General features: G+C 42.2%; 1 protein-coding gene across 1 annotated transcript in view; it reads left to right on the top strand.

The window, feature by feature from the left end:
- Positions 1 to 1,524: 1,524 nt before the first annotated feature.
- Positions 1,525 to 27,035, top strand: part of pax2b (paired box 2b) — a gene marked incomplete at its 3' end in the record, with an annotated part of 34,871 nt that continues 9,360 nt past the window's right edge. Inside the window, exons 1-7 of the mRNA XM_084323005.1 lie at positions 1,525 to 1,573; positions 3,011 to 3,176; positions 3,958 to 4,155; positions 8,274 to 8,353; positions 8,876 to 8,995; positions 18,641 to 18,816; positions 24,763 to 24,897. Of these exons, the coding sequence (XP_084179131.1) occupies positions 1,531 to 1,573; positions 3,011 to 3,176; positions 3,958 to 4,155; positions 8,274 to 8,353; positions 8,876 to 8,995; positions 18,641 to 18,816; positions 24,763 to 24,897 (918 nt within the window). The 5' untranslated portion in view covers positions 1,525 to 1,530. The remainder of the gene's footprint in view (positions 1,574 to 3,010; positions 3,177 to 3,957; positions 4,156 to 8,273; positions 8,354 to 8,875; positions 8,996 to 18,640; positions 18,817 to 24,762; positions 24,898 to 27,035) is intronic.

Genomic DNA, 27,035 nt, shown 5'->3' with positions numbered 1-27,035 from the left:
GGCCTACACTGTTTTTATCAAAATGTACAACTCAAACTATGTGAATAATAACATCAGTTTTTACCATTAGACCCAGTGGACCCCAAGTTATACTTTTAGGTTCCACTTCCTTTGACACTGCCCTGCATGTTTGCTGTGTATGACTTTATGAAACTATGCAGCGCCATCTACAGAGGCCATGGAGCACTGCTCCGTATTGACGCACCTGCTGCCCACAGACCCATTTCACCCCCCCCCCCCTTCTTCCTGCTTCAGTCAGCGCAGGTTGTAGGCTAGTTCGAGGGAAGGGTGTAATGATCACACAATCAATATCATATAGAAAAGGTCAATGCATCGACAGCCAATTGCCAAGTCTAGACCTATCACCTATTCCCGTTGATATCGAGGCGTACTTTAAAGTTCCTATCCATTAAATGTTTAGGCTATACTATTGCTACGGCTATTGCGAACATAAGCATGGATATAAAGTTCAGACATTAAGGGGAAAAAATGTAATGCTGGGGGAAAAATGCAAAGCTGTCGACCGTGCTATACATCCAGAGCTTGGAGAAAAGCAGACATAGCCTGGAGGCACACCTATGTACCCAGCATATGACGAGAGAGTTAGCCCATTAGTCCACGATACAGGGAGAGGGAAATGATCAAAAGCAACCGGATATGTTTTCTCTAATATTCATTCAAATCCTCCGCTATGAGCCACCGCGCAATTAGCCCAGTTGTAATGTCTAGTAAACTCTGGTCCTACTATAACTCCGAATCAATTGCGTATTTATTTCCCTCCCCCTTTTCGTTGTGTCAGACCAAAAGGACCTCCTCGTTTTGGCCCCAGGTTTTTGCGTTGGCGAATCACAAAGTGTTGGAATCTATTGCCTTTGTCTGACAAGTCATCCATATAAGCAAGGGGGTCTGCGGAGGGGAGGGGGGGGGCTGCGCTTTTAGAAACCTACACACAGCGGAGAGGGGCTTCATTCTCGACCCAAAGATTCAGGCTAACGCATCCTATTGTAGAGGGAAAGGGAAAACAGCAGACTCCCCCCCCCCGATCACACATGCAGTGTGTCCATGTTTCTCCTGTCATTTTGATGCGTTATATCTGAAGCGTCCCCGCGACCACCGGCCAAATCAAGGCCGCCCCGGATTGAGGACATACCTTTACAAAACTGGACATGAACATTCCTAAACGCTGTCTGTTCGTCGTCATGCTGTGAGAATTACCTCGTATCATCATCATCATCATCCCCCAGGCTTTTGAAAAAAGAAAAAAATACCGATAAACAACGTCACATCACTGAAACAATTCCTCGGTCATGTTGTGCACCTGCCAAGCCGCTATCCTCGGAACGGACTGTTAAAAAAAAGAGAAGGCAACTTTTTGGAAGAAGTTGCCGTCTGATCGGTGTTTCAAAGGGGGAGGGGGGGACAAACCGAGTCCCTTCGTCAAGTAGAATTTTCATTTTCTTCAGATATTTTTTTTAATAGGAAGGCGAGACGGAGACTTCGGTTGATTATCGGTCTTTCCTTTGCTATCCAATGGATATCCACTGCAAAGCAGACCCCTTTTCGGCGATGCACCGTAAGTAGCCTGCGTGAGTTTCCGAGGCGATGCAGCTTGCATGTGTTATGAACTGATAATAAAATGACATTTCTGCATGTTCATCAGGCCTATCAGCCATAAAGGAAAAAGACAGCGATGCTTTCGATACAAATATGAGGTATTTTACTATTTGCGCATTATAACTGACATCAGGATGTTGCTAAATGTGCATATAGCAGCACAATAACACATGATGTCCAAGTCCAATCCAGAGGAGGGGAGGGGGAGACATGAGATATTTCATTATTAATCACGCGGTTTTGTGAGTGTTTCTGTGAACCTACTATTAATAGGATAATGCTCTCAATAGCACCACAATTCACCAAATGGTAGCCTGTAACACGGCACAGACCAGAGATTTACTAAATGTAAACTTATCGAAGTAAACAAAGAACGTGTGTTGGCAGGAGTTGGAGGCACGAGTAATTTGATCCTGGAGCTCGAGCGATAGATCTCCTCAATTTACAGAAGCACACTATATGCAATAGCGTATAACTCATAATAGCACATTCATAACACATTTTGAGTCCAAATTATTTTAGTAACACTCAGCTCTCATGTTTTGTATCCACATTATAGTAACTCTTAACACAGAGCTCTTCTGTTGTTCAGTGAATACATTTGAATTATTGATACCTTCTTCCTTTACCAAATAATATGTAATATGAGTAATCAAAGCTCCTTTAATTATTTACTATTAGACTGCTTGGTAAGGAAATTGAAAGAGCTTGCAACTTAATAGTTAACTTATAGCCATGGACCTGCCAAGAAAATGTAACCTCTATGTAGCCTATTATTGTAATATATATAGGCTATAATAAGAATTTAATTTAATTTAATTTAAAAAGAAAATAGCTACAATTAACATTATTCTAAAATTTAGTATATAATTGAGTCCGGACTGTTGGTGCCGTCCTTATGTTATAGGCATAACTTTGATTAGGATAATAAAAGCTATTAGCACAAAATGCATTATACCAGCCATACAATTCCGCCATTGCTAAGAAAAATACCTGGTTATAGTACATTATTTACACTGCTTGACACCATGCAGACTATAATCCCTGTTTTACTTTTATTTTATTTGTTTCGCCATGTTGCCATTATTATTATAATTAAAAAATATGTTCCACTTAAAACATGCTTAATGAGCTGTCTAAAATACAACAGGACAACAGTCCAACACATCTACACGGAATAAACCTATACTCATCATACAAATACGCCTATTATACCTATTATGTATGCTGCGGGATACAGCTCTACCAATGTGCTTTTATTATTTTTTATTAAACATTAAAACCACATTCAAGACATCACGTGCAGCAGGACACGGTGTCCGTTAACATCGTGCCATGGCTACAAGCTGTATGTAATGTTAGGTGTTCCTCTGTGTTGCTGCTGTGTCCCACATAGGGCACGGAGGTGTGAACCAGCTGGGCGGGGTGTTTGTCAACGGCAGACCCCTACCCGACGTCGTGAGGCAGAGGATCGTGGAGCTCGCGCACCAAGGAGTGAGGCCCTGCGACATCTCGAGACAGCTGCGGGTCAGCCACGGCTGTGTCAGCAAAATCCTGGGCAGGTAAGAGAGTGGAATGGGAGTCAGCAAAATCACACTAACGTCGCGGTATAGGTACTAGATTATATAGGGAGGAGACACGCACGTGCACCCATGGCGATTTCAAGACGACCATGAAATAGACCTTGCAGTATTGGGTTTACCACGTTGAGAGAAGACTTGCAGGTGATGGGATATTATACGCAATTAAGTTGGCGTTCATAAATATGTTATATAAATAAATAGCCTATAATTACGCATGAGCTAACAGGCCTATACTGCGTTCATTTTTGCATCGCATTTTGAATGTTTCTGAAATGTTTATTTCCCCTCAACAAATGTTCATCGTTGTAATAGCCTGTTTGTTGAATGCTCTCGAATTGTTTACCAAAGCTCTATATACTCGTGAGATACCAACGGTCGTTTGAACTTTAAATAGTATAATTTCCACAATGTTTGGAAAAGAAAATACAGTTTGACACCGTTATAATGGACTTAGATTGCACACTGTTATTGGGAAAGTATTCACGCCACTGTTATATGGATATATAGGCATAGGATAACAACTGGGCCCACGACTTGTGATCACTTTGCATCTATCTAATGTGCATGTGTGGAGATGTTTGGAAAATACTAAAGTGCCTTTTCTCGAGAGGCGCATGCAAATATGGGGTAGCACAAAGGTTATATCAACCGTCTGTGTATATACATATATATGGAAAAATATCAGAAAGATTGTATTTTATCCAACATTACACTGTATTTTTTTCATCAACAGGCTGAGTCTTGCATTATTTTCTTCCAGATACTACGAGACGGGCAGTATAAAACCTGGAGTTATTGGAGGTTCTAAACCAAAAGTCGCCACTCCAAAGGTTGTGGATAAAATAGCAGACTACAAGAGACAGAATCCAACCATGTTCGCGTGGGAGATCAGAGACAGACTGTTAGCAGAGGGCGTCTGTGACAACGACACTGTTCCAAGCGTCTCGTCAATTAACAGGTAAGAAATGTTACATATTAAAACGAACATGCTAAAAAAGAGTTACATTGAGAAACAAACGAATGCAGTATGTATATAATTTTTTTGTATATTGAATAAAAATATATATATAATTAAAATCCACACTGATTGCAATCCCTTTCTTGTTGGCTATAGGAAACACGTGATTAATTTCAGCAACCTTTAACTCAATAATCATATTCTATGCATTAATTTAAGGCTATGTCTGGATATTTAGATTCCTGAGAGTAAAACTGGGTTGGGTGGTGGTTGGCTATAAACAAATGACTGCAGCGTGAAGCGAACGCCCAAATTAAGGGGTCAAGAGAGAGCAAATTGGAAATCGTTTATCACATGGGGCCCATCTCTGTTAACTGCCCCCACAGCTGAATATTGTTTGACCAACTTTTTGTCCATCGAGGAGGGTGGTCTCAGAGGTGCAATTCAATCTTTCACACCAGACTCCCTCAACAATCAGCAGCGGCACGTCCAGCACTGAGTGAATCTGTCTAGATGAAAACCGATCAATATTCGGCGACCAGATCCCGTGGCACTATAAAGCAGGGCAATTTTCTCTTAGCCCATCTAATGTGCTGGCTTGAACCTTCTATAGAGAACAGGCTGTTTTTCTCTTAAGATTTCTTTCGTGTTTGGTGGGAAATGGCTTCATATAGGCTACTCGCTTAATATAATTGGCCCATGTTATAGAAAGATATACACGGTGGAACTATATAGGCAAACTATTATCAAGAAACAGTTTATTTTCGTTGTCAACGATGTTGTCATTCATTCAGCTTCCAAGGGTGCCAGCCAGATGTATTTAGTCCTGCATGTGTTTCCTCGTTCTTTATGGATAAATCATCCTTCATCTATTATCAGCTTGCTTCTAAGACTACATTGAAATTTTGAGGTGATTTATATTTTTTTCATTAATTATATTAATTAAGATCAATTAAGAACCATTTAATAATCAGAAAAAGGAGAGGTTTGATCAGTGGCTTGATTAGTCTGAATGAATGAATAAAGCTGCTAATTCAAAAAGGGGGAGGTTGTTCTCAGTGCTGAAGCACAAACAATAGTTTATTAAAGCTGTTATAGTTGAATATCTCAAGTATCAATATTAAACTTGAGGCCTATATGCTGTTGGCCTATATATCCCCCATTTCCAAAGTAAACAAGGCAACACCTCCACCAATACTTTGAGGCATGGCAGCTACAGAAGCATGGCTAAAAGGCAGAGAGAGAGAACCCCCCCCCCCCCCCTGCCAGAGATCCCCGGTGTTGAACTTTGGTTAAGAGGCACTGTTCCATAGAGCCCCAGCATCAGCATTACATTTTAATGAGCTGATGAGAGAGCAGGCAGCGTCACACTAGACATCTTTTAAATAGAGAAAAGGCTGAAGAAAATTCATTTCATGGTTCGTGGTCGCTTAAAAAGGCCCATTTAAGCAGGCTCAGACACATGTATATGATAAATTCAAAATGTACATTAATATCATTAAAAGAGACCCCCTATAAAGTATTTTTTTTCAATTCTAATTAAAGCTCCCTATTTTGGACTATAGAGGAACCTTAGTGTCTTTGTTTATATGGGAAATTAAATATTGTGAATACAAAGAACTGTAATTCTATATTATAGGCGACCCAAAGAGGAGAGCTACTTTGAAATTCTTTTATTGCATAAGAATATTTCCCTCCATGAGGCAACCTTTTTAGCAGATGAAATGTTAGATTTCAATGCTTTACTACCCCCTTCTCACCCCACTGCCACACACACACACAAAACACACACACTGAAGCATGCATAAAAAATGGTGCACGTGCACGCACACACACACACACACACACACACACACACACACACACACACACACACACACACACACACACACACACACACACACACACACACACACACACACACACACACAACATATAGCTGCCTTTGACTTTAAGCTCCAGCAAAATATTTTAATGAATGTTTGAGTTTCTAAAGTAATGACCTATACATAAATGAATGAAATTGTTATTGCCACTCATTTCAGTGGCAGCACAGCTATAAATCAACTTCAACCTGTATTTTGTATTCATCAAAAAAGAAAAAAAAACAGCTAAAGTCATGTAAAGAGGGCTGACTGGTTTCAGGTCCCAACGGCTCACCAAACGGGCAAGTATCCACAATACTGTCAGCCATTAACTTCACAGCTTCAATGGAGGCTCATCTCTAAATGGGTAACGCAGAGGTGTGCAGTATTGCTACTAAAAGACAACCTAGAAAAAAGGGAATAGCTTTTCCTCCTATAGCCCTTTCAGGTTTTACAATCAATTATATGACATTAGAATTTTGAGAATTGAAGATTGTAATGATGACGGCAACGGGCCCATTGAAAGCTATCAAGTGGTAAAATTGTAAATAGAAAAAAAAAACTCACACCTGAAAGGTCAAGAATAGATATGCTGTTAACCTGAAAGGTCTAAGATAGATGTGCATCTGACTGGCTGCACGACAAGTAGTGTTTTCTTTTGGTGACAAGACACTGACCCCGGGACTGTTGACAAAAGAGGATGTCCTATTTAAACACTTTTCTCCCACATGCATTATTAAACGCTACAGAGGTAGTGTGTGTTGTACTCTGTGTCTGTCTGGGCGACCGCAAGGAATTACCCAACAAGTAACGCTACCCCCGCTTGTAGACATAAAAAAGGTCCTCAATGGCGCTCAATAATATTGATTCAAAAGTAAAGCAATTTTTATATTTCTTCTGGGGGGATTTTCAGCAACAGCCAAGTCATTAATTCATTCCCCCAAATTGCTTATTCGATATCAAGAACATGGATCCCAAATAAAGTCTTTGAATTTATATAGCACACACAAGTCAAGGGGTCGAATAACTGTTATGGGGAGAAGTGAAAAAAATTAAAACATCAATATGTGGTTTCTGGGAAAAGGCTTGTCGTTAGGCAGCTTTGCCCCCAAGGAGAGTTTTGACAGTGTTGGATGTATTCCTCCAAACCCCTCTGGCACCTACAGCAATATCAATATCTAGATCATCGGATGCATCTCTGAATAATATGGGAACCTTTTGAGTCGGAGAGCAACACTGAGAAAGATATACAGGCTTAGAAATTATATTCTGTCTACGTCTTTCACATTGATCATTTTGATACCACGGGAGAGCGAGTATGCATCTGTATTCCCAATCTTTAAGAGAGAAAAAATAAACAAATCACATTAAAACAACCGTTTCTCAGAAGTAAACGGAAACCAAAACCAAGGCGCAAGCTCTCAGTCCTCACCCGACCTCTTATGCAGGCTTTCTTAAAATAGGCCTACCGGCATGTCATACATGATGAATAGTTTTAAAGTTAACAAATTATTGTGACAGCTCCCTCTCTCCCCAAGTGCCAGTCAGATTAACGGAATCTAATGCTGGCGTAAGCTTGTGCAAGGCAATAAGGAACTATCGCTTTCCTGTCACATATAATTTATAGCTTTCTATTTGCATCTGTTTGCCCGTGTGACTAATCCCCAACTTTTTCTCCCCAAGCCCCGATCAATACAACCTCATCCACATTGGCACTTGGGGGGCTGCTGGTTCTACAGAGATGTTTGATCCTGGAAGCAAAGGGCCAGCAGTCTCACATATATACCCTTTATAAACCTCTCCATATAGTGGGAGGGATGGAGAGAGGAGGGGGAGAGAGGGGGAGGGAGAGAGAGAGAAGGAGAGAGAGAGCTGATTAGTGTGGGCCAGGTAGACCCAGTGAAGCTGATCATTGAGGTGAATTGATGTGATTTCATGCTTTGTTTGCAAGATCACTCAGACCAAAAGTGCAATGAAGACCTTTCTCTATACCTCACCTTTTAAAAGCTAGAGCCCACCCCAGACCATTCACTAGATTCCTCCGTTGAACAGGGTTGTGTTTGACATCTCACTTCTCATACATATGATTCAGATGAATCACAGTATTTGTATAGTCACAGCATGGGGACATAAATTGCTGTGTGACCAGTTATGTTCAGATTTGAACCGTTTGGGAATCTGCAATGGCATGACGAAGATTCGGTCAAGCGAGAGGACGCGACATTAACATCTGCTCTGTTCCTCGTCATGCAGGATCATCAGAACAAAAGTCCAGCAGCCTTTCCACCCGTCGCCCGATGGGACGTCCCTGTCAACGCCAATCCACACCATAGGTAAGACAGCGGCTTCCTCCATTGGCTTAAACGCTACAGTTACAGGAATATCTAATATTTAAAGGTGCTATAGATAAATTGTTTATGTAGTCATAATAAATTATTTTTTAAAGACATTTAATCCCCCCCCCCCCCCCAAACATATTGATTAATGAATTTATCATAAGAAAAAAATAGGCAGGTCCAAAATTAATGTTGTTGTTTACATGTTATGCGCATGTATCCCCTCCCTACATCCCATTTCCCCACATAGTGCGACATCTAGTGGCTGAATGTTATCTATATCAGCTTTACATCCTAGGTTTATCAACACAGAGTTGACATTTAACACTTTAAGCCGTGTACGATCTCGCACGTGAGATGGAATTTCAAGAATGAAACATTCTAACGACGATGTAACAAACAAATCGCAAAGCTTTCGTCTTCGATAGAAATTGGAGAACATGTTCCAAAAGAACTTCCAAAACACATACATCTCAAAGAGTTTTAAATATAATTGTATTGTTTTCTTTTCCCCCTTAGTACCAAGCACAGCCTCTCCGCCTGTAACTAGCGCTTCCAACGACCCCGTGGGATCCTACTCCATCAACGGCATTCTGGGTATCCCGCGATCGAACGGAGAAAAGAGGAAAAGAGACGAAGGTAAGAGAAACGGGGGATTCTTGTGAGATGAGAGACTCAGTGCATTTCATTTCATCTCATTTGTTATGATCCCCATTAGCTGCAGCAAAAGCAGCAGCATGGAGTAGATTGTATTGTATGTACCTAACTTAAATAATAATAATACAAAATAAATAAAAAGAGGATGAACATTTTTATATTTCCAGGCAAAAAGGAACGGTATTATTTGCCATAGAGTGTAAAAAAAAAAGGTACTCTTGCTACTACAGCAAAAAAAATGGGGTTGTTCGCAAACCCTGCAGCATGAGAAAAAAACACCCCAATTTGAAGTGGGCTGTGCTAGTAGTGTGTCAATCTGGCAAGGAGCCTTCTGATTTGAAGACACGACCTCCAATGTTGTCTCCTGCAATTAATCTTTACGGAAGTGATTAAGAGGCTTTAGATAATTACATGTCAAGATGATGTACCCAACCACCTAGGTCAGTCAAGAAAGCACTACAGTGCACCTCCATGGCAGAGGCTCAAGAACGAAAAGCCCCCCCCTCGCTTCTCCTCCTTTCCAAAGGAGTAGGTTAGTGGATATGAGGGGCCTGAGGCGATATAGATTATTGGTTCTGTAAGCAATAGGCTTCCCTAATGTCACTACATAAGCATCTGGCGAGAATAGCTAAACAGATGCACTCGCAACCCCTTTCCATGTTAAAAGGCGTGTTACTGTACGGAGGTATTGTGGTGTAGCTCTGAAAAGGGCAGTTATCTCAAACTGGGTGGGGAATGAGCCCCTTATTTCCGCGGCACTTTGGAATGGGAGCTAATCAGGGCACGCTAGCGGTTTACAGAATGCTTTCTCTTTGTTCTGGCATTTGTGAGAAACGCAGGGTCTGTGGGATATTGAAGTGGAAGTGATGTTCCATGTTCATTTCATTTTTCATTTTTATTCATACAGGAATAAGAAATTAAACTATGTTTAAGAGACAAAAACACATTTCTTTGGGCCCAATTCAGACAGATTTTCAATGGATTTCTGTCCTATAGAGAGAATTAGACAAAGTGAAAAAGGGGGGAGGAGTGAAAAGAGAAGGAACGATTTAGGGAGGAAAGTGAGGGAAGAGAAAGAGAGGAAGAAGAAAACAACAGAGATAAAATAAATTAGAAAAATAAGAGAGAAAGAGACTAAAGAGAGGGGGAATTAATTACTACATGACTGATTAGGTACTAGTGTGTTTTAGTTGGTGTTTAAATGTATGTAATGTTGGTAGTGTTCTAATGGACTGGGGAATACTGTTCCAGTCTAAGTGATGGGGAAAAAAACATAGTTATTTTTTAAACTTGGGGCAGGATTGTGCTGATGTGTAATGGATCTAGTTGTTCTGGAGTGTCTCTCATAGGAATGTGTGGGCAGTAGACTGTTCTTGGCAGTGAGAAGTTTTGAATTTGATAATATAATTTCATGGCTAACAGGGTATGGTAATGTCAAAATTAAGAGTGTGTGTTTTGAAATGATTGGCTGTGGTGAGTCCAAGAGAGGAGAATATTTCAAAATCCTTGTTGTATGTTCGAATGATGAGGTTACAGGCTTCCTTTGCAGTGAGAGACTAAATTGGCAGATAATATGGCTATGGAAGATAGTATAATTATGTTGAGGTATGTGCTGGACACTATGTGCTGTCTGTGAGAGGTAGGGTTGAATTTTAGCGTGAGGTGATTATGGTTCAGCCAGGTGAGTAGGGTGTTCATGTCATTGTTGGGTGTAGTTGTGATTTGGTTTATGTTATTATGAGAACTGAAAATGACGTTTTCATCTGCATACAATAAACAATGAGAGTTTTGGCATGCTAGGGGCAGGTCATTTATATATAAAACAAAAAGTAGTGGCCCAAATATGGAGCCTTGTGGGACTCCAACAGAAAAGAAAGAAGGGTAAGAAATTGTTGTACCAATTTGAACAGACTGTAGTTCAAGTTTCTCAAGTTCAAATTTCAAGTATGTGGTTATTAAGATAAGATGTGGAGATAGCTTGAAGCTGTGCAATTTGAATATGAGAAGTGAGTTCAAAAGCTTTGCAAAAATCAATGAAAATTGCTCCAGTTATCTGATTATTGTTAAATGCAGTGCGGATATGTTCTGTTAAAAGAAACAATTGAGTGTTGTTTATGGAAGCTAAAGTGATCTCTTAAATAGATTCTGTGATTCAAGATATTCTGTTTTGTAAGAATTATTTCCAGTACCATAGACAGTATGAGCAATATACTGATTCTTGACTGGTTAGTAAGGGAAGTTCAAATTCACCAGCCAGTTCCTTAACTGAAGAGATTAAATAATGGCCCACTCTGTGAGTTTCATAAAGCTGCCATGACATCATGTGAGTCATGTGAGGAGTCCACAATGCAACACAGCCGGCTGTAACGTGAATGGCTTCTAGCCATTACCCTCCTGATTTGGTAACACTTGCCCTAGCGTTTTCCTTTTATTTCAATATTAACCTGCTTATTTTTTGAGCTACCTGTGATTGCATTTCATATTTGCCGTAGGTTTTTGGGGGATTTGTTGCGGTATTAGCAATAAGTGACTGACGATATGATTTTTTGCTTTTAGAATCTCGGTAGAGCAGTTATTTTTATGAGTCCTATAGACTTGATAATCCGAAGGACATCTTGTTTCATGATAGGTTTTTTAAGAGTGTGCACGGGCAGGGAGGATGACTAATGGCCTGTCAGAGGTAGATTTCCTGGCAGAGATATGAAAAGCAGCATGACGTGGACACGGCAAATGACATAATCAAGTCCCTTCCCCTGTAAAGAGATGCAATCGCGAGGCATAATGCAAAACGTCTTGATATTTTCCGAGGGTTCATTTTCAGCCGTTCGCGGGCTCCCTCATATTAGCCGGGGTGTAATGTCTCGTCATTGAATGATAGAACGCACACATTTCTATGCAGATTGCTCTACTGAAGGGCAAAGAGGTATTAAAGGGCATGAGAGGAATAAGGTGTGTGAGTGAGAGAGGAGAGAGAGAGAGAGAGAGAGAGAGAGAGAGAGAGAGAGAGAGAGATAGAGAGAGAGAGAGAGAGAGAGAGAGAGAGAGAGAGAGAGAGAGAGAGGAGAGGGAGAGAGGGAGAGAGAGAGCCTGTTCTGTGGAGGTCTTCTAGGTGACAGCCCCATGTTTCTATGGCTATTCCGTCTCAAATGATCCTCCTGATGTGCTGCCATTTCTGTGATTTAGGTGTTCGGCCAGCATTACGATGGAAAAGAAGAAAGCTGTGTGTGCGTGTGTGCTCACGCATGCGTATATGTGTGTGTGTGTGTGTGTGTGTGTGTGTGTGTATGTGTGTGTGTGTGTGTGTGTCTGTACATGTATGTGTTTGGGTGTAGCTGTGATTCTTTTATACCTTCTCCACCTTTCTAGCCAGTTGGTACCGGTGTGAAACCACAGGGTCAGGGATACTTTATCTTTCCAAAAGATAAACCCCAGGCCTCCACCATACACACACACACACACACACACACACACACACACACACACACACACACACACACACACACACACACACACACACACACACACACACACACACACACACACACACACACATGCACAACACATGCACGCACCCACGCAAACACGCACACACACACGCAAACACACAAACACACACAGCATCAAAACAGTGCTTCAAAAACAATGTCTCGCCTCAAGCCATAGTTTGTAAGAATAGTATATTACATACAATGTTCCCCTCTAGATAACGTTGTTCTATTGCTGTCCAACTCTCATCTTTTAAAGTGCACCTCACCAAATGACAGTCTTTGATTTGTGTTTGTCAAGATATTGTAAGTAATATGTTGTTTCTTAGTAGTTTTAGTTTTGATGTTCGTGAAAAATTAGGACAATCATCAACGCACTTCATTGTGAGGACATGTCACGCTCTACACTCAATTTATACTCAAGACATCATTACGATGTTGTTATCTTTGGGGGGGCCTGGAGTCTGGGTTTCGGTTTGTTATTCGTTTTTTTTTTTTTTTGCATCACTCAGTAAATTTCCCCATACAGCACAGTAGCCTGAGAACGCCTGAGCCCTATTTAACTCGCTCGGTAAGCCTCCTGATGATTATAGCACAAGCAGTCATTATCAAGGGGTTGAACACATGAACAGAAATGAGCAGAGAGAAGAGGGGAGGAGGAGGCATGTGGCGGCGTGCAACACAGCCAGCGCCGGTAAAAATGGATCGGTGGTGTCGCCCCCGGTATTTGTTTTTGGCCGTGCCATGGCTCTCGGCCAAGAGAGAGAGAGAGAGAGAGAGAGAGAGAGAGAGAGAGAGAGAGAGAGAGAGAGAGAGAGAGAGAGAGAGAGAGAGAGAGAGAGGGGCGACAGCAACTAAGTTCCAAGTCAGCTGTGCAGCTGTGCCCTTAAAAAAAAGAAGGTCTCCCCCCCCACTATAGGATGGATGTAGTGATAATGTAGTGTGACACGCGTTATGTACACGGGGTACTGGGGAAGAGGAGCTTCAGGGACACAGGTGTCATAAGACCCATTAATCTGCCATTGTCGTGTGTTATTGCAAATTAAAAGTAGCATGTTACACTTGGCGGCTATTGTTGGGGATGGAATTGGGGGCTTGGGGGAGTGCTGGGGGGGTGGGGTGCTGGGGAGAGACCCCTGGAGATTGTGTCTTCAGTGACCATGGCTGTCCGCACGCTTAACAAAGTGACATATATGAGACTTTGCAATTCTGCAGTGAAAAGCTATTACCTCACAGATTAACATCCAAGTATCCCCACCCCACCCCCCACACCACCATCACCACCACCATCCTCCACGCCACCCCCCTATCCCCCCCCCCACTCTCACTCCAATACTGTAGGATTCTGCAAAGACAAAAGGATATAGAATATTGTAATACTAAGAGAATGGGTGTGAATATTAAAAGATAGAGATGTAACACTATACTATAGGTTGAATATGGTGTGTGTTGTTGATGAATATCCTGCTAACCTGGAGAGAGTTGAAATGACAGCAGCTGACAGCTAGGAGAGGGTCTCTCTCTCGAATACGTTGTACGGTGGCCAACGAGGGGAGCGATAACCCCCTGAAGTGTGTCCGGCACCGTTTTAAGCTATATCACACGTCTTTTCAATAAACCAACACAAACTGCACAATCGGAATTGTAGGGGATTCCAAATTCTAGTCTTTTCGAGAAAAAAAAGCATTGTGTCGATGGCATTCTTTCATGATTTACTGTGTGAAATACCAAGGGAGATAATTTCATGATAAGATGATCATCATATATTTAAAAAAAAAAAAGCCCAACAACAATAGCCAGTGGGAGTCGGGGGGATAATGTGATTCTGTGCTTCAGTAGCTGTTGTATTAATTATTTCTGCTCGTTGAGCGGCGTGAGGACTGTGCGCTGAGTGGAGATGAGTGATGGAGCGGACCAGAGTCCCTCCCCACGTCTGCGTCTCAGCATCTGTTTGGGTTGAGAGGGAGAACCGACACAGGAACTCAGTTCACGGCGTCGTGTCGGAAACAAGGCGAGAGCACGCTGAACCGCACCTCCAGATTACATTAATAAAGCCTTTTAAATGCTCGGCAACACCATCGTAAATTAATAGCCTACAGTAAGTGATGTTACCGCCTCACTCCCTGCTGTTCCTGGCTGGTATTCACTGTCCTCCCAAGGCAAGAATGACTAACTGTGACACTGTCCTCCCAAGGCAAGAATGACTAACTGAGACACTCTCTACTTGTGTCTCCGCGAGGGTCCGTCGACGGTCTTAAAAAAAAAAAATCTGTTTACATAATCAAAACATTCAATTACAAAAAGGCGTCTGAGCTCTTCCAATTTGACGCAAATGAGTGTTAATTTGACTTTCATTTAGGCCAAAATGTAATCAAGCCATAAATGATGGTGGTGTATTACAACACACACACGTACATGTGTAAGAAGGAGCAGGGGCGTATGTACTGTATGTTGACATGTTATTTAAACAAGGAACAGACGAGAGGAATGAGCTCATTCACTTGAGGGGCTTCCGTGACCTCGAGGTGCCATCTCGCCTCCGTCCGCCTCTTAACAAGGAGGACGTTCAGCCCCAACTTTTGTTCTTGCATGACTCCTTTTCTCAGTTCACTTCATGCCGTCTGCAAGTTAGCATTCAGCCTTACTTAGGACTCAGCGTACTCTTCGTTTATATATCTGGCATTTGCATTCTGTTGTGTTCGGCCGTCCGACAGTCTTCACTCCCGGGCCCCTGCGATCGCGTCGGCTCAGCCCCCTGCCAGGGTCGTGACCTCCGGGTGCCAAACCCGCAGAGAGGAGCCTGCTTCATGGAGCTGGTTATCTGATCTGATAGAGGCTGCTCCCTCGTTACCAGAGTGTTAATACAGACTGATGTCAAGATGAATACACTCAACCCTGGCAGTGATCAATAAGTGACCGGTGCAGGGGGACAACTGCGTAACGCGCAAACAAAGCCACAGTGGTCAAAGATTACCTCTGTTGCCCAACGGGCGAATTAGGACATGTCAAAATAACGCAGCTCAGATCCGATTAGCCACTGTCACTCTGTCAGGTTTGTGCGCATCTGGTTTGTTATAGCGGCTTCACGACGGGTCCGTGTTACTTATGGCACATTAACCCTTCTAATGACCTGTGTGATTAGAATTTTGAGAAGTTGAACATTCTAATGATGATGTCGTCACACCGGCTAATGGTCATTGAAAACTATGAAGAATTCTAGAATTCCGAGATAGTATTCTGACGGGAACCGTATTTGGAAAAAGAAACACCTCAAAATAAAAATGAATCAGTGTGTGCCTTCGGGAAGCGTGATTGCATGACTACATCATGGTACTAAATGTCACAAGGCCCTCACTACCATCAAATACAGTTGTTGTGGTATAGTGTGTTGTGGAATATTTTAAATGAGCCAAACAGTGAAACTGCAGAAATCCAGATGAGTCAAATTGTATCAAAAATAGAACATCGTTTATTTCTGTTTCTGTGGCCACAGAAAGAGTATCCTCAGTTTACAATCAGAGACAAGTTAATACGAGCGTCTGACCAGAAAGTGAGAAAGAGCTCTGGTCAGACTTACAATAAATACATAGTTTGACATGACGTCAAAATCTGACAAATTAATAACAGATATGACAAGAAAGGTAAACAAAGATGAGATTAGGGGTTTTGTCGTATCTGTCACAAGATTGATATGAAGACAACAGAAAAAAATAACAAGATGTTCTAAGTCAAACTGTCCTGGGCCTTAGCTGTTGTTTTAAGAACACTGTTAAGACTGTCGCCTAGTGTCCTGACTCGTTAAACTAGTTAAAGCTTTGTACAGAGAAAATATGTATTTATAACAGAGCTATGAAACATGAAACATGTCCAATAAGCTGTACAAGTGATGTAACATAATAAATTACCATTACAAGTGTTAAAGGTGAAAATATATGGAAATTAACAACTGTAACCGGCATGACAGTAGTTGGGACTGCGTGTCAGCTTAATTCGAGTTGGAACAGGCGTGCGTAGGTTGACCTGGTGTGGTTTGTTTTGTGTGTGTGTGTGTGGGAAGTGTATTCCTCTCTAGTAGTGAATGACAAATGTGAAGGTATTGATTGTGCTCGCTACCCAGGCTGGCTGATGGAGGAAGGTAATTAATGACTCTATTTGCTCTTCGATACCGAGGAGAACAATTGAGTGTGATGAAGTGACAAAGCGGCAGGTTTAGGTGAGGACCCCCTCGGTATGCGCTGACAGGAAAAAGTGCCTGTTCAAAAAGATAGTCATACTGTAAAAAGTGCCTGTTCAAAAAGATAGTCATACTGTAAAAAGAGCCTGTTCAAAAAGATAGTCATACTGTAAAAAGTGCCTGTTCAAAAAGATAGTCATACTGTAATCTTCCACCAACAGAACATGGTAACGGTCCAAACACTACACTAGGAGGAGTGGTCATTTCTTTCTGGACCTTTAGCAGTTTTAACTGTACTTTGCTACAGATCGTACTTTGACAACCTACATAGCTCGTTAGTTTTTTAAGCAACAGTCACGAAAGTTGTTTGAAGAACTAGACTAACTGTGATAAACTGTGATAAACTGTGATAGAAGCTATTGCTTGCTAACTTCCTGGTCATTCTTCTTAGCTGGGTCTACTTGCTGCTATCATTGTGTCTTCCATTTATACATTCAACATACAGACTGACAAATGCAGAGTCTGCTCTACAGACACACACACGCAAGCATGCGCATGCACAAACACACACACACACACACACACACACACACACACACACACACACACACACACACACACACACACACACACACTCGCACATGTGCACACGCACTCTCCCAAGGCCCTTTTATAGCCCCTTGATACGTTTAGCCCCTCATGGGAGTCGGGTTCATCCTCTGGACTCAGCCTGTGAAAAAAGGTCAAGCAGCAGAATAGAACGGCAATAACCCTCCCAAATGGTACTATCACTGAGACATGATTGATCAATTGAATTCCATGGCAGAGAAAAATGTGGGATTAAGTAGAGTATTATACGCACAATGAGTTGAGGCATGATGTTCATTTCAGGTTCATTTCGGCTCCCTCTTGCCACCAAGATCAGGCAATCAATAGCGGCCCCTTGCATATCATATATCACCGCTCGCCCCGCTGAGGAGAGAACATAATCTGCTGCAAATTTAGAATGACAGATTTGTAAGGGAGCTGAAGCTTTCTGGGATCTGGGGAGGAGAGGAGGAGAGGAGGAGGTCTGCACATGCACAGCCGCTGCAGCCAGGAGACAGGGGGGGGGGGGGTAAGGCTTGGAGGGAGGCAGGGAGGGTGGCTGGGGGGGTCTATAAAGGGTTTAAATCGTCGCACACAAGTGACAAAGGGAAAAAGCCAAAGCATCCTTTTCCAACAGTGGGGTAATCAGGTCAGGAGGCCTGTGTTTGGAGAGAGCCTGTCCCTGGGAGAGATGATTGAACCAGACTGTACAATTTTATTCAGCCCCTCTTGTCCGCCACCTCTGTCGTCAATTGGAACCGTACTAGCGACTCACGTGGGGGTTGAGGGGGGGGGGGTATTAAATTGTGAGAAGGAAATTGTGCTTTTAAAAACACACACCTCTTGATTCCCATGAGCGCGAGAAGAAGGGGCTTGAGGGAGGGAGGGAGGAGGGATGTTGGGGAGGAGGGAGGGGGTGAGGAATGTGGGAGGGAGGAGTGTGGTACATGAGAGGTGTAAGGGGGAGAAAAAAAAGAAAGCCCTTCCTGGAATGAAAAGGCAGTTCAGTAGGCTCGCTCGCTCGCTTTTTTATTAGTATACATGGTCACCACGACATGTATATGGTTGCAAGTGATGGTAATCCATCAATTACCATGGGGCTTTCACATTATGATGAGCTTCCTTCCTGGGCAGGCAGGGGGAAAAGCCGGTGTGATGCACTGTAGCCAGTGGCTACACTGAGCCCCTCACTGAATCTGCACGGCATCCCCCATCTATACCCTTCAGACCACCCCCCACCCCCCACCCCCAACAGTAGCAGTGGTAAAGAAAAAAAAACCATGAGGAGAATATCAAGTATGTGGCTTGTAAGTGAAGTGAAAGTGAAGGCCAGCTTCCAGGGTCCAGTACATCTCGATTGTTGCTCTTTCCTTCCTGTAGATGGTTCTGATGGTTCTGGCCCACACAGTGATTCTCAGGGTAGTGTGGACAGTTTACGGAAACACCTGAGGGCCGATGCCTTCACTCAGCAGCAGCTGGAAGCATTGGACCGAGTGTTCGAACGGCCATCGTACCCCGACGTCTTCCCGACATCGGATCACATCAAACCAGAACAGGTCAGTAGTGCCCCCGACTCCCCACTCCTTCCATGCTTTTATGATCCACATTCATTTAGACCCACATGTGTATGTATTACTGCCAGGTGTACCGCAATTGAATCTCAAACCCCGCCCTCCTTTTCTCTAGCCTCCAATCACAACAGCTGAGGTTAGGGTTTGAAATAGGTCATTTGCGGTACAACTGGCAGGGATGGAAAGTAACTTAAGTGCTGTTATTCAAGTGACATACTTAAAGGCCCAATCGGTGATCCAAACGTAAACAGAAATTTGAAATAGGAATGGAGACGTGTTTTTGTTCTCCAGTTGATTGACTGAACTCTTGATACCAGGACTAACGCTACATGACAGGTAGAATAATAATAATAATAATAATAATAATAATAATTATTATTATTATTATTATTATTATTATTATAATAATAATAATAATAATAATAATAATAATAATAATAATAATAATAATAATAATAATAATAATAATAATAATAATAATAATAATAATAATAATAATAATAATAATAATAATAATAATAATAATAATAATAATAATAATAATAATAATAATAATAATAATAATAATAATAATAATAATAATGGCTTGGATTTATATAGCGCTCTTCATGACACCCAGAGTAATATAAAGATGTATGTATAAAGATGAAGATATTTTGTGGCTGTAAAGGTTTGTTTGCATTGGTAATGTAAACACTGGAGCCAAACAGATATATATTCATATATATATTCAGATTTACAATGGGTTAAGAACGTTCCAATTAGCTTACTTTCCATCCACAAGTCAAACTATTCAATATAATGTATGTCAATATAACCCACGCTGACAACGTGAAAATAGAAACACGGATTGGGGCTTTAAGTACAATTTTGAGGTATTTGTACTTTTACTTGAATATTTACAATTTTAGGGGGGATTTATACTTTTACTCCACGACATTTCAATGCAAATATTCTTTATTTTGTTTTATCTACGATAGCTGCAAATACGAATTAGCCTACTTTTAATGAGAGATGGATTTTGCATACAAGACATTCAGCCAAATGCATAGGAAGCCATAGCTGGACCGCCAACCATTTTTAGATCAACAGTGATCCAAATGTAAACAAATGGGAGGCCCCACCACCACAGATAGGAAATGATAAGAATGGAGACATTTTCTCATTCTCTAGTTGATTGAGTTCTTAGTACAAAGTCTAACACTAGACTAACAGTTAAATATGAGTTTTTGTTTATGTATTTCCTGTATTTTGTGGCTGTGAAAGGTTTGTTTATGTTGGTAATGTTTGCAAACAGACCTATAATCTGATAAAAACTGGTTAAGAAAGTTTAAAATATCTTATTTTCCATTGATTGGGCCTTTAATGCATCCAGGACATATCTTCATACCAAAATATAAGAACATGACATTCACTTATGATAGTCGATGATTTTAATATCAGTACTTTTACTTGAGTAGAGTGTTAAACTGAGATACTATCTACTATCTACTATCTACTATTACCAGATTACTATCCTTTCATTGTGTTTCTACGTTTGACCCTTTCAGGGTATACAATCTCACATGACATGAGATTAGAATTTTGATAACTGAACATTCTGACGATGTCACGGTGGTTACCAGCCATTGAATAGAATTCTGAGAAAACATTAATAATAATAATAATAATAATAATAATAATAATAATAATAATAATAATAATAATAATAATAATAATAATAATAATAATAATAATAATAATAATAATAATAATAATAATAATAATAATAATAATAATAATAATAATAATAATAATAATAATAATAATAATAATAATAATAATAATAATAATAATAATAATAATAATAATAATAATAATAATAATAATAATAATAATAATAATAATAATAATAATAATAATAATAATAATAATAATAATAATAATAGCTTAATTTTATATAGCGCCTTTCAAAAGACCCAAGGTCGCTTTACATAGGAGGGGGGAATAACAAAAGTAAAAAACATAGTGGACAGACACAACATAAAAACGTAAATGTTAACACACTGTTGCTGTATGTTCTATTAGCATATAAACATATAAAAATATATCAAGGAAAAAGAAGGCTAACTACACAAACATGTGGTACGGTCAGATAATAATTTCACTGTATTACAAACCAGCATGTAAAGTGCTAGAAGGATCACAAGGGAAACTCCCACATAGTATTGATTTTGTGATGAAAAACACATTCTTTGGTCCCTCTATAATTGAGAATAACAGTGAGGCAACATAGAATCAATCAATACCTAGATTTTTCTTCTTTCTTTTGCTGTGTTATTCAACTATTGCTCTGTTTTTTTTCAATTCTGTGTCATGCATTGATGTGTAGTGGCCGAAACAGGGTATAACGTGTATAAACAGTGTATTTTATTGTAAGACACCTCATTACTAATATTGCAAAAAAGCCTTCATTTGTGTTTATGGCTTTTCGTCACCGGTCCTTTCTGAGGTTGAAACCACAAACCCGACACCTATCCATCATCGTTTACCAAATTAAGAGCCACTCAGAGAGCACCCCCCCCCCCCCAGATGGCCAGAAACCTTATAATATGTACCACAAGCTATGGGCCTTATTACGGATAACCTTTATTTACTTTCATTATACTATTAAACAACAAGAGACTATTAATTTCTCCCATGAAACTACAAGTTGGGCCCATAAAGCAAAAGCAAGTCGCCTAATTGAGTTCATTTTAATTTCTCTCCGATCGGGGCGAATTACGCAGGTGATAAATCAGGGGGACAAGCCTCACCTCCAGAAGAAGGCCTAATTTGCAGCTAATTACAAAACTGATTTCTACTGGAAGATCAATACCAAAACGAATTGGAAATGACTCGCAATCACACAGAGCGTCAGAGAGAGTATTAAAAAAAAAGAGAAGGGTAGGACAAAAAATAAAGATGCGGTAAGACGAGGGAGGGGAGGGGGTGGGGGTGGTTGGTGGCAGGAACAGTCCAGAAAAATCAGCTTTAATTTAATGCAATATTATCAGAGCACTTTCCCTTTTCATGGATCCCTCTCTCTCTCCCTCTCTCTCTCTCTCTCTCTCTCTCTCTCTCTCTCTCTCTCTCTCTCTCTCTCTCTCTCTCTCTCTCTCTCTCTCTCTCTCTCTCTCTCTCTCTCTTCACTCTGGAAAATGTGTCCCTATTAACCAATGTCTGGGCTCTGTAGAGGGGACATTAAAAACCCATTCTCGAGATGCAAAAACTCAATGGATTCACCCCTCCCACACTTCTGCTAGCCATTTGGTCATCCTTTTCAAATCTATCTTTTCAGCAACCCGCCCCCCCCGACGACCCCCACACCCCCACCCCCACCGCTAACCCCCGCCCCCCCCCCCCCCCCCCCTCTCTCTGCATGATAAAACGTCTGTTCGGCGTCTGAAGCCGTCGACAATGGAGGAAAACATCCGACAATGTGGCAGTGAACAGTTGTAAGCAGACAATTAGAGTTTATCTGCGATAGAGGAAGACAAGAGAGAGGTCACGCGGGCGGCTCGTACCCCCTCTGGGAGAGCAGGCTGCAGCTCCACTGCAGCCACTACACTCAGACACACAGAGCCACTACAGTCAGACACACAGAGCCACTACAGTCAGACACACAGAGCCGCTACAGTCAGACACACAGAGCCACTACAGTCAGACACACAGAGCCACTACAGTCAGACACACAGAGCCGCTACAGTCAGACACACAGAGCCACTACAGTCAGACACACGAGCAGCTACAGTCAGACACACAGAGCCACTACAGTCAGACACACAGAGCCACTACAGTCAGACACACAGAGCCACTACAGTCAGACACACAGAGCCGGTACAGTCAGACACACAGAGCCGCTACAGTCAGACACACAGAGCCACTACAGTCGGACACACAGAGCCGCTACAGTCAGACACACAGAGCCACTACAGTCGGACACACAGGGCCGCTACAGTCAGACACACAGAGCCATACAGTCAGACACACAGAGCCACTACGTCAGACACACAGAGCCACTACAGTCAGACACACAGAGCAGCTACAGTCAGACACACAGAGCCACTACAGTCAGACACACAGAGCCGCTACAGTCAGACACACAGAGCCGCTACAGTCAGACACACAGAGCCACTACAGTCAGACACACAGAGCCACCACACTCAGACACACAGAGCCACTACAGTCAGACACACAGAGCCGCTACAGTCAGACACACAGAGCCGCTACAGTCGGACACACAGAGCCGCTACAGTCGGACACACAGAGCCACTACAGTCAGACACACATAGCCGCTACAGTCAGACACACAGAGCCGCTACAGTCAGACACACAGAGCCACTACAGTCAGACACACAGAGCCACTACAGTCAGACACACAGAGCCACTACAGTCAGACACACATAGCCACTACAGTCAGACACACATAGCCACTACAGTCAGACACACAGAGCCACTACAGTCAGACACACAGAGCCTCTCAGTCAGACACACAGAGCCACTACAGTCAGACACACAGAGCCGCTACAGTCAGACACACAGAGCCACTACAGTCAGACACACAGTGCCACTACAGTCAGACACACAGTGCCACTACAGTCAGACACACAGAGCCGCTACAGTCAGACACACAGAGCCGCTACAGTCAGACACACAGAGCCACTACAGTCAGACACACAGAGCAGCTACGTCAGTCAGACACACAGAGCCACTACAGTCAGACACACAGAGCAGCTACAGTCAGACACACAGAGCCACTACAGTCAGACACACAGAGCCACCACACTCAGACACACAGAGCCGCTACAGTCAGACACACAGAGCCACTACAGTCAGACACACAGAGCAGCTACAGTCAGACACACAGAGCCGCTACAGTCAGACACACAGAGCAGCTACAGTCAGACACACAGAGCCACTACAGTCGACACACAGAGCCACCACACTCAGACACACCGTCAATAACACTGAGATCCCGGAAGTCTCTTCTCATTAAAAATAAAAACAGAAGAAAAATGCTAACATCTGCCGTAACTGCCTTTAGATGACTTACGAAACAAAATGTGATGATGGTTCATTTGTACTTTAGTATCACTCTCAAAAAGATATCGGAAGTGATTATGACTTGCTGAATAAAAGAAAAGATTTGATCATCAGAATAGAACGCGAATAAAAACAAATCGTGACACGATATCCGATTTAAAGCGGCGGCGACGGGGGTGCGTAAGTTGCACACAAGTGGTCCGATTGAAAACGATAAGAAGTGGCAATGAAATTTAAAAAGGTGGTTTAGATTCCAAATTAAAAGCCAAAAAAAGAAGAAAAAAAGGTGAACGCTGTCTCTCAAATAGGGGCCACATGGTGGGCCTGCCTGCAACAAAGCAGAAGAGCTTTCTCCCTTGGCTGATCAGGGGGCAGGAGGGCCGCAGTCAAGCACAAAGGACCAGCTGACGCCTTGGCTTCGCGCTCATCTCAAATCCCACTTCCTCGCAGACAATACCCAAATACATTCATGATATGCTTGAACTGCCACCCTGCAGCCTCAACACACACACACACACACACACATGCACAGTCAGACACATGCACACACACACACACACACACACACACACACACACACACACACACACACACACACACACACACACACACACACACACACGCAAACTACACACACACACACACAGACACACACATACATGCAAACTACACACCACACACACACACACACACACACACACACACACACACACACACACACACACATACACACAATACTACAAATTTATACGGACATAGGCCCTATGTGGAAAGCTAACTGGAGGAGGGAATGGGAAGAGGGCTAGAGGATTTTCATCCAGGGTTCTGTTTGGTTGTGCAATGATTCCCACTGTCCCTCTTTTCCAGGCTAATGAGTACTCGCTCCCTGGCCTGAATTCCGGACTGGACGAAGTCAAGCCCAGTTTATCCTCCAGCGCCAACCCAGACCTGGGCCCCAGTGTGTCCCAAAGCTACCCTGTAGGTAAGATCAAGTGCCACACGGTATGCCCGCCGTTACGCCGACGAGCCACAGCTTCAGCTGAGGGGATTATACTGTTAAAAAAAATAATAACAATAATAACAAATGTTGTGAATTTACCTGGCGTTTCATAAAGAAACAACCCAAAATAAAAACAAAACAAAAAATAAAAAAAGGAAAAGTGTGAAGACTTTTTTGAATACCTCTTGACTCTGAGCTGAAAATGTGGTACGAACGAATGTGATATATATATATAAGATATATATATATATAAAAGAATGTGTAACAGCCGTCTTCCATCTCATTTTTTGTGCTGAGCAAGCAAGGGTGATAAGAGGGGGGTGGGGTGGGGGGGGGCTTGCTGTTCAGTCACTGTTGGACAAGGTCCTTTAGTGTCAGCACATCATGACTGTGACTGTGTATCAGAGCGCGGTCTCTGAAGCCACCAGGAGCGACTGTTTGTTTCTTCCCCCCGCTGTTCTTTTGTCCTTGTCATTTGTTCCCTGGGACTCTTGTTGTGAAACATGGCTGCCACTGTGTGTACTTCCTTAACCGCGAGTAATTTGCCCTGGTAAATGCGTTTTGTCGTTTCTGCCACCGGACCCCTAATACCGTGGATCATTTTCTCTCCCTCCTTCTCTCTCTCTCTCTCTCTCTCTCTCTCTCTCTCTCTCTCTCTCTCTCTCTCTCTCTCTCTCTCTCTCTCTCTCTCTCTCTCTCTCTCTCTCCCCCCTCATCCTGCGCTCTCCTTGTCACAGTTAATGACTGCCTGGCTAATTGAAATATTGTTTCATTGTTGCCGTGTTATTACCGAGAAGAAGGTTAAGTTTACTGAAAGTTTACGATTACTGTCGGTGTGCCCGAGATTAATATACAGAGCTTTTATTAAAATTCATATAATTATGCAGCAGCCATCAAAGGCAATGAGTTCTGCGTGGGGGTGGGAGGTGGGTGGGGGGGGTGGAGGACAGGGTGATTGAAAATTGCGGCAGGCCCCCCTTCTCCAACGCTAGCCAAGCAGTCTTATGAGAAAAGAAAGGGCCCTTTTCTCATTAATATGTGGGAGGTAGATTTCCCCTGAAAGGCAGGCCTCGTGAGAAGCAAGGTGTGTGTTTGTCCTTTGTGCCCTGATGGCGGTATGAAAGCAGACTAGTTGGGCTCGTTCACCGCCGGCAGGTGGCTTTGTTTGCATCTGGGATGTTTCAGAGAGTGCACTAGTCTCCACGAAGAGGCCCACCAAAGGTTTGCCACGGCGCTTTAAAGGCCCGATCCATGATCCAAAATAGAAATAAATCGGGTAGCTCTCACTGTGCGCAAATATAAAATAGGAATGCGGGACATATTTTCATTCTCTAGTTGATTGACTGAGCTCTTGATACGAGGATTAGACAACAGATACATCTTCAAAATGTTTATTGTATTTGGTATATTTGGGAGATGTCGTACATTTGTTTACATTGGCATTGACAAACCAAACTCTTCAAGAACGTATGTAATTGATATGGTACCAAAAAATGTATCACAGATCGGGGTTTTAACGCGTATGGGGGGGGAAACATGGCATGTTTTTTTTTTTTTTTTAATATATTTCAAATGTGGTTCATTGTGCATTTTGATATGAAATAACCTTTAATACATTGTTTAGCTTGATGCTCCTGATGTAATTACAGATGCGCCCATGTGTTTTTCGAGGCTGATACCCATTTATTTCGCCCGCCACCCTTGGTCAATACAGAGATAGGAATACGAGTAGTATACCATGCAGGTACCACACAGTTTTTCAGACGTGCCTTTCTTCCAGTAATCAAGTTGTATCATGAGTGCAGTAGGGGGTTACAACTCCATTTCTACTGTAACAGAAATGTATTTGTTCTTTAAAACAAAAACAAGTCATTGTTAGTGTTATACTGTTGCTTCACGTGACACGTGTTTAAAGAAACACAGTTTCTTACACAGCAACGAAAAAAGATCCACCACAAATGGCAATTCTACAACTGGCAGAATAATCAGCGATAAAACAAATAACACTGAACCTTCTTCTGCTTGAGCACACGATACGCCGATATGTCGGTGTATATTCCCAAGCATGTAATGATATCTCACCCCCCTGCCGCCCCCAATGGCACATCTCATCAGAGACAGAGGAATAGAACACAGTAGA

The sequence above is a fragment of the Notolepis coatsorum genome (genome assembly GCF_963971535.1).
Source record: "Notolepis coatsorum genome assembly, chromosome: 10".
Classification (NCBI taxonomy): domain Eukaryota; kingdom Metazoa; phylum Chordata; class Actinopteri; order Aulopiformes; family Paralepididae; genus Notolepis; species Notolepis coatsorum.
Note: the sequence above shows the minus strand (reverse complement) of the source record. Positions and strands in the feature narration are given on the sequence as shown.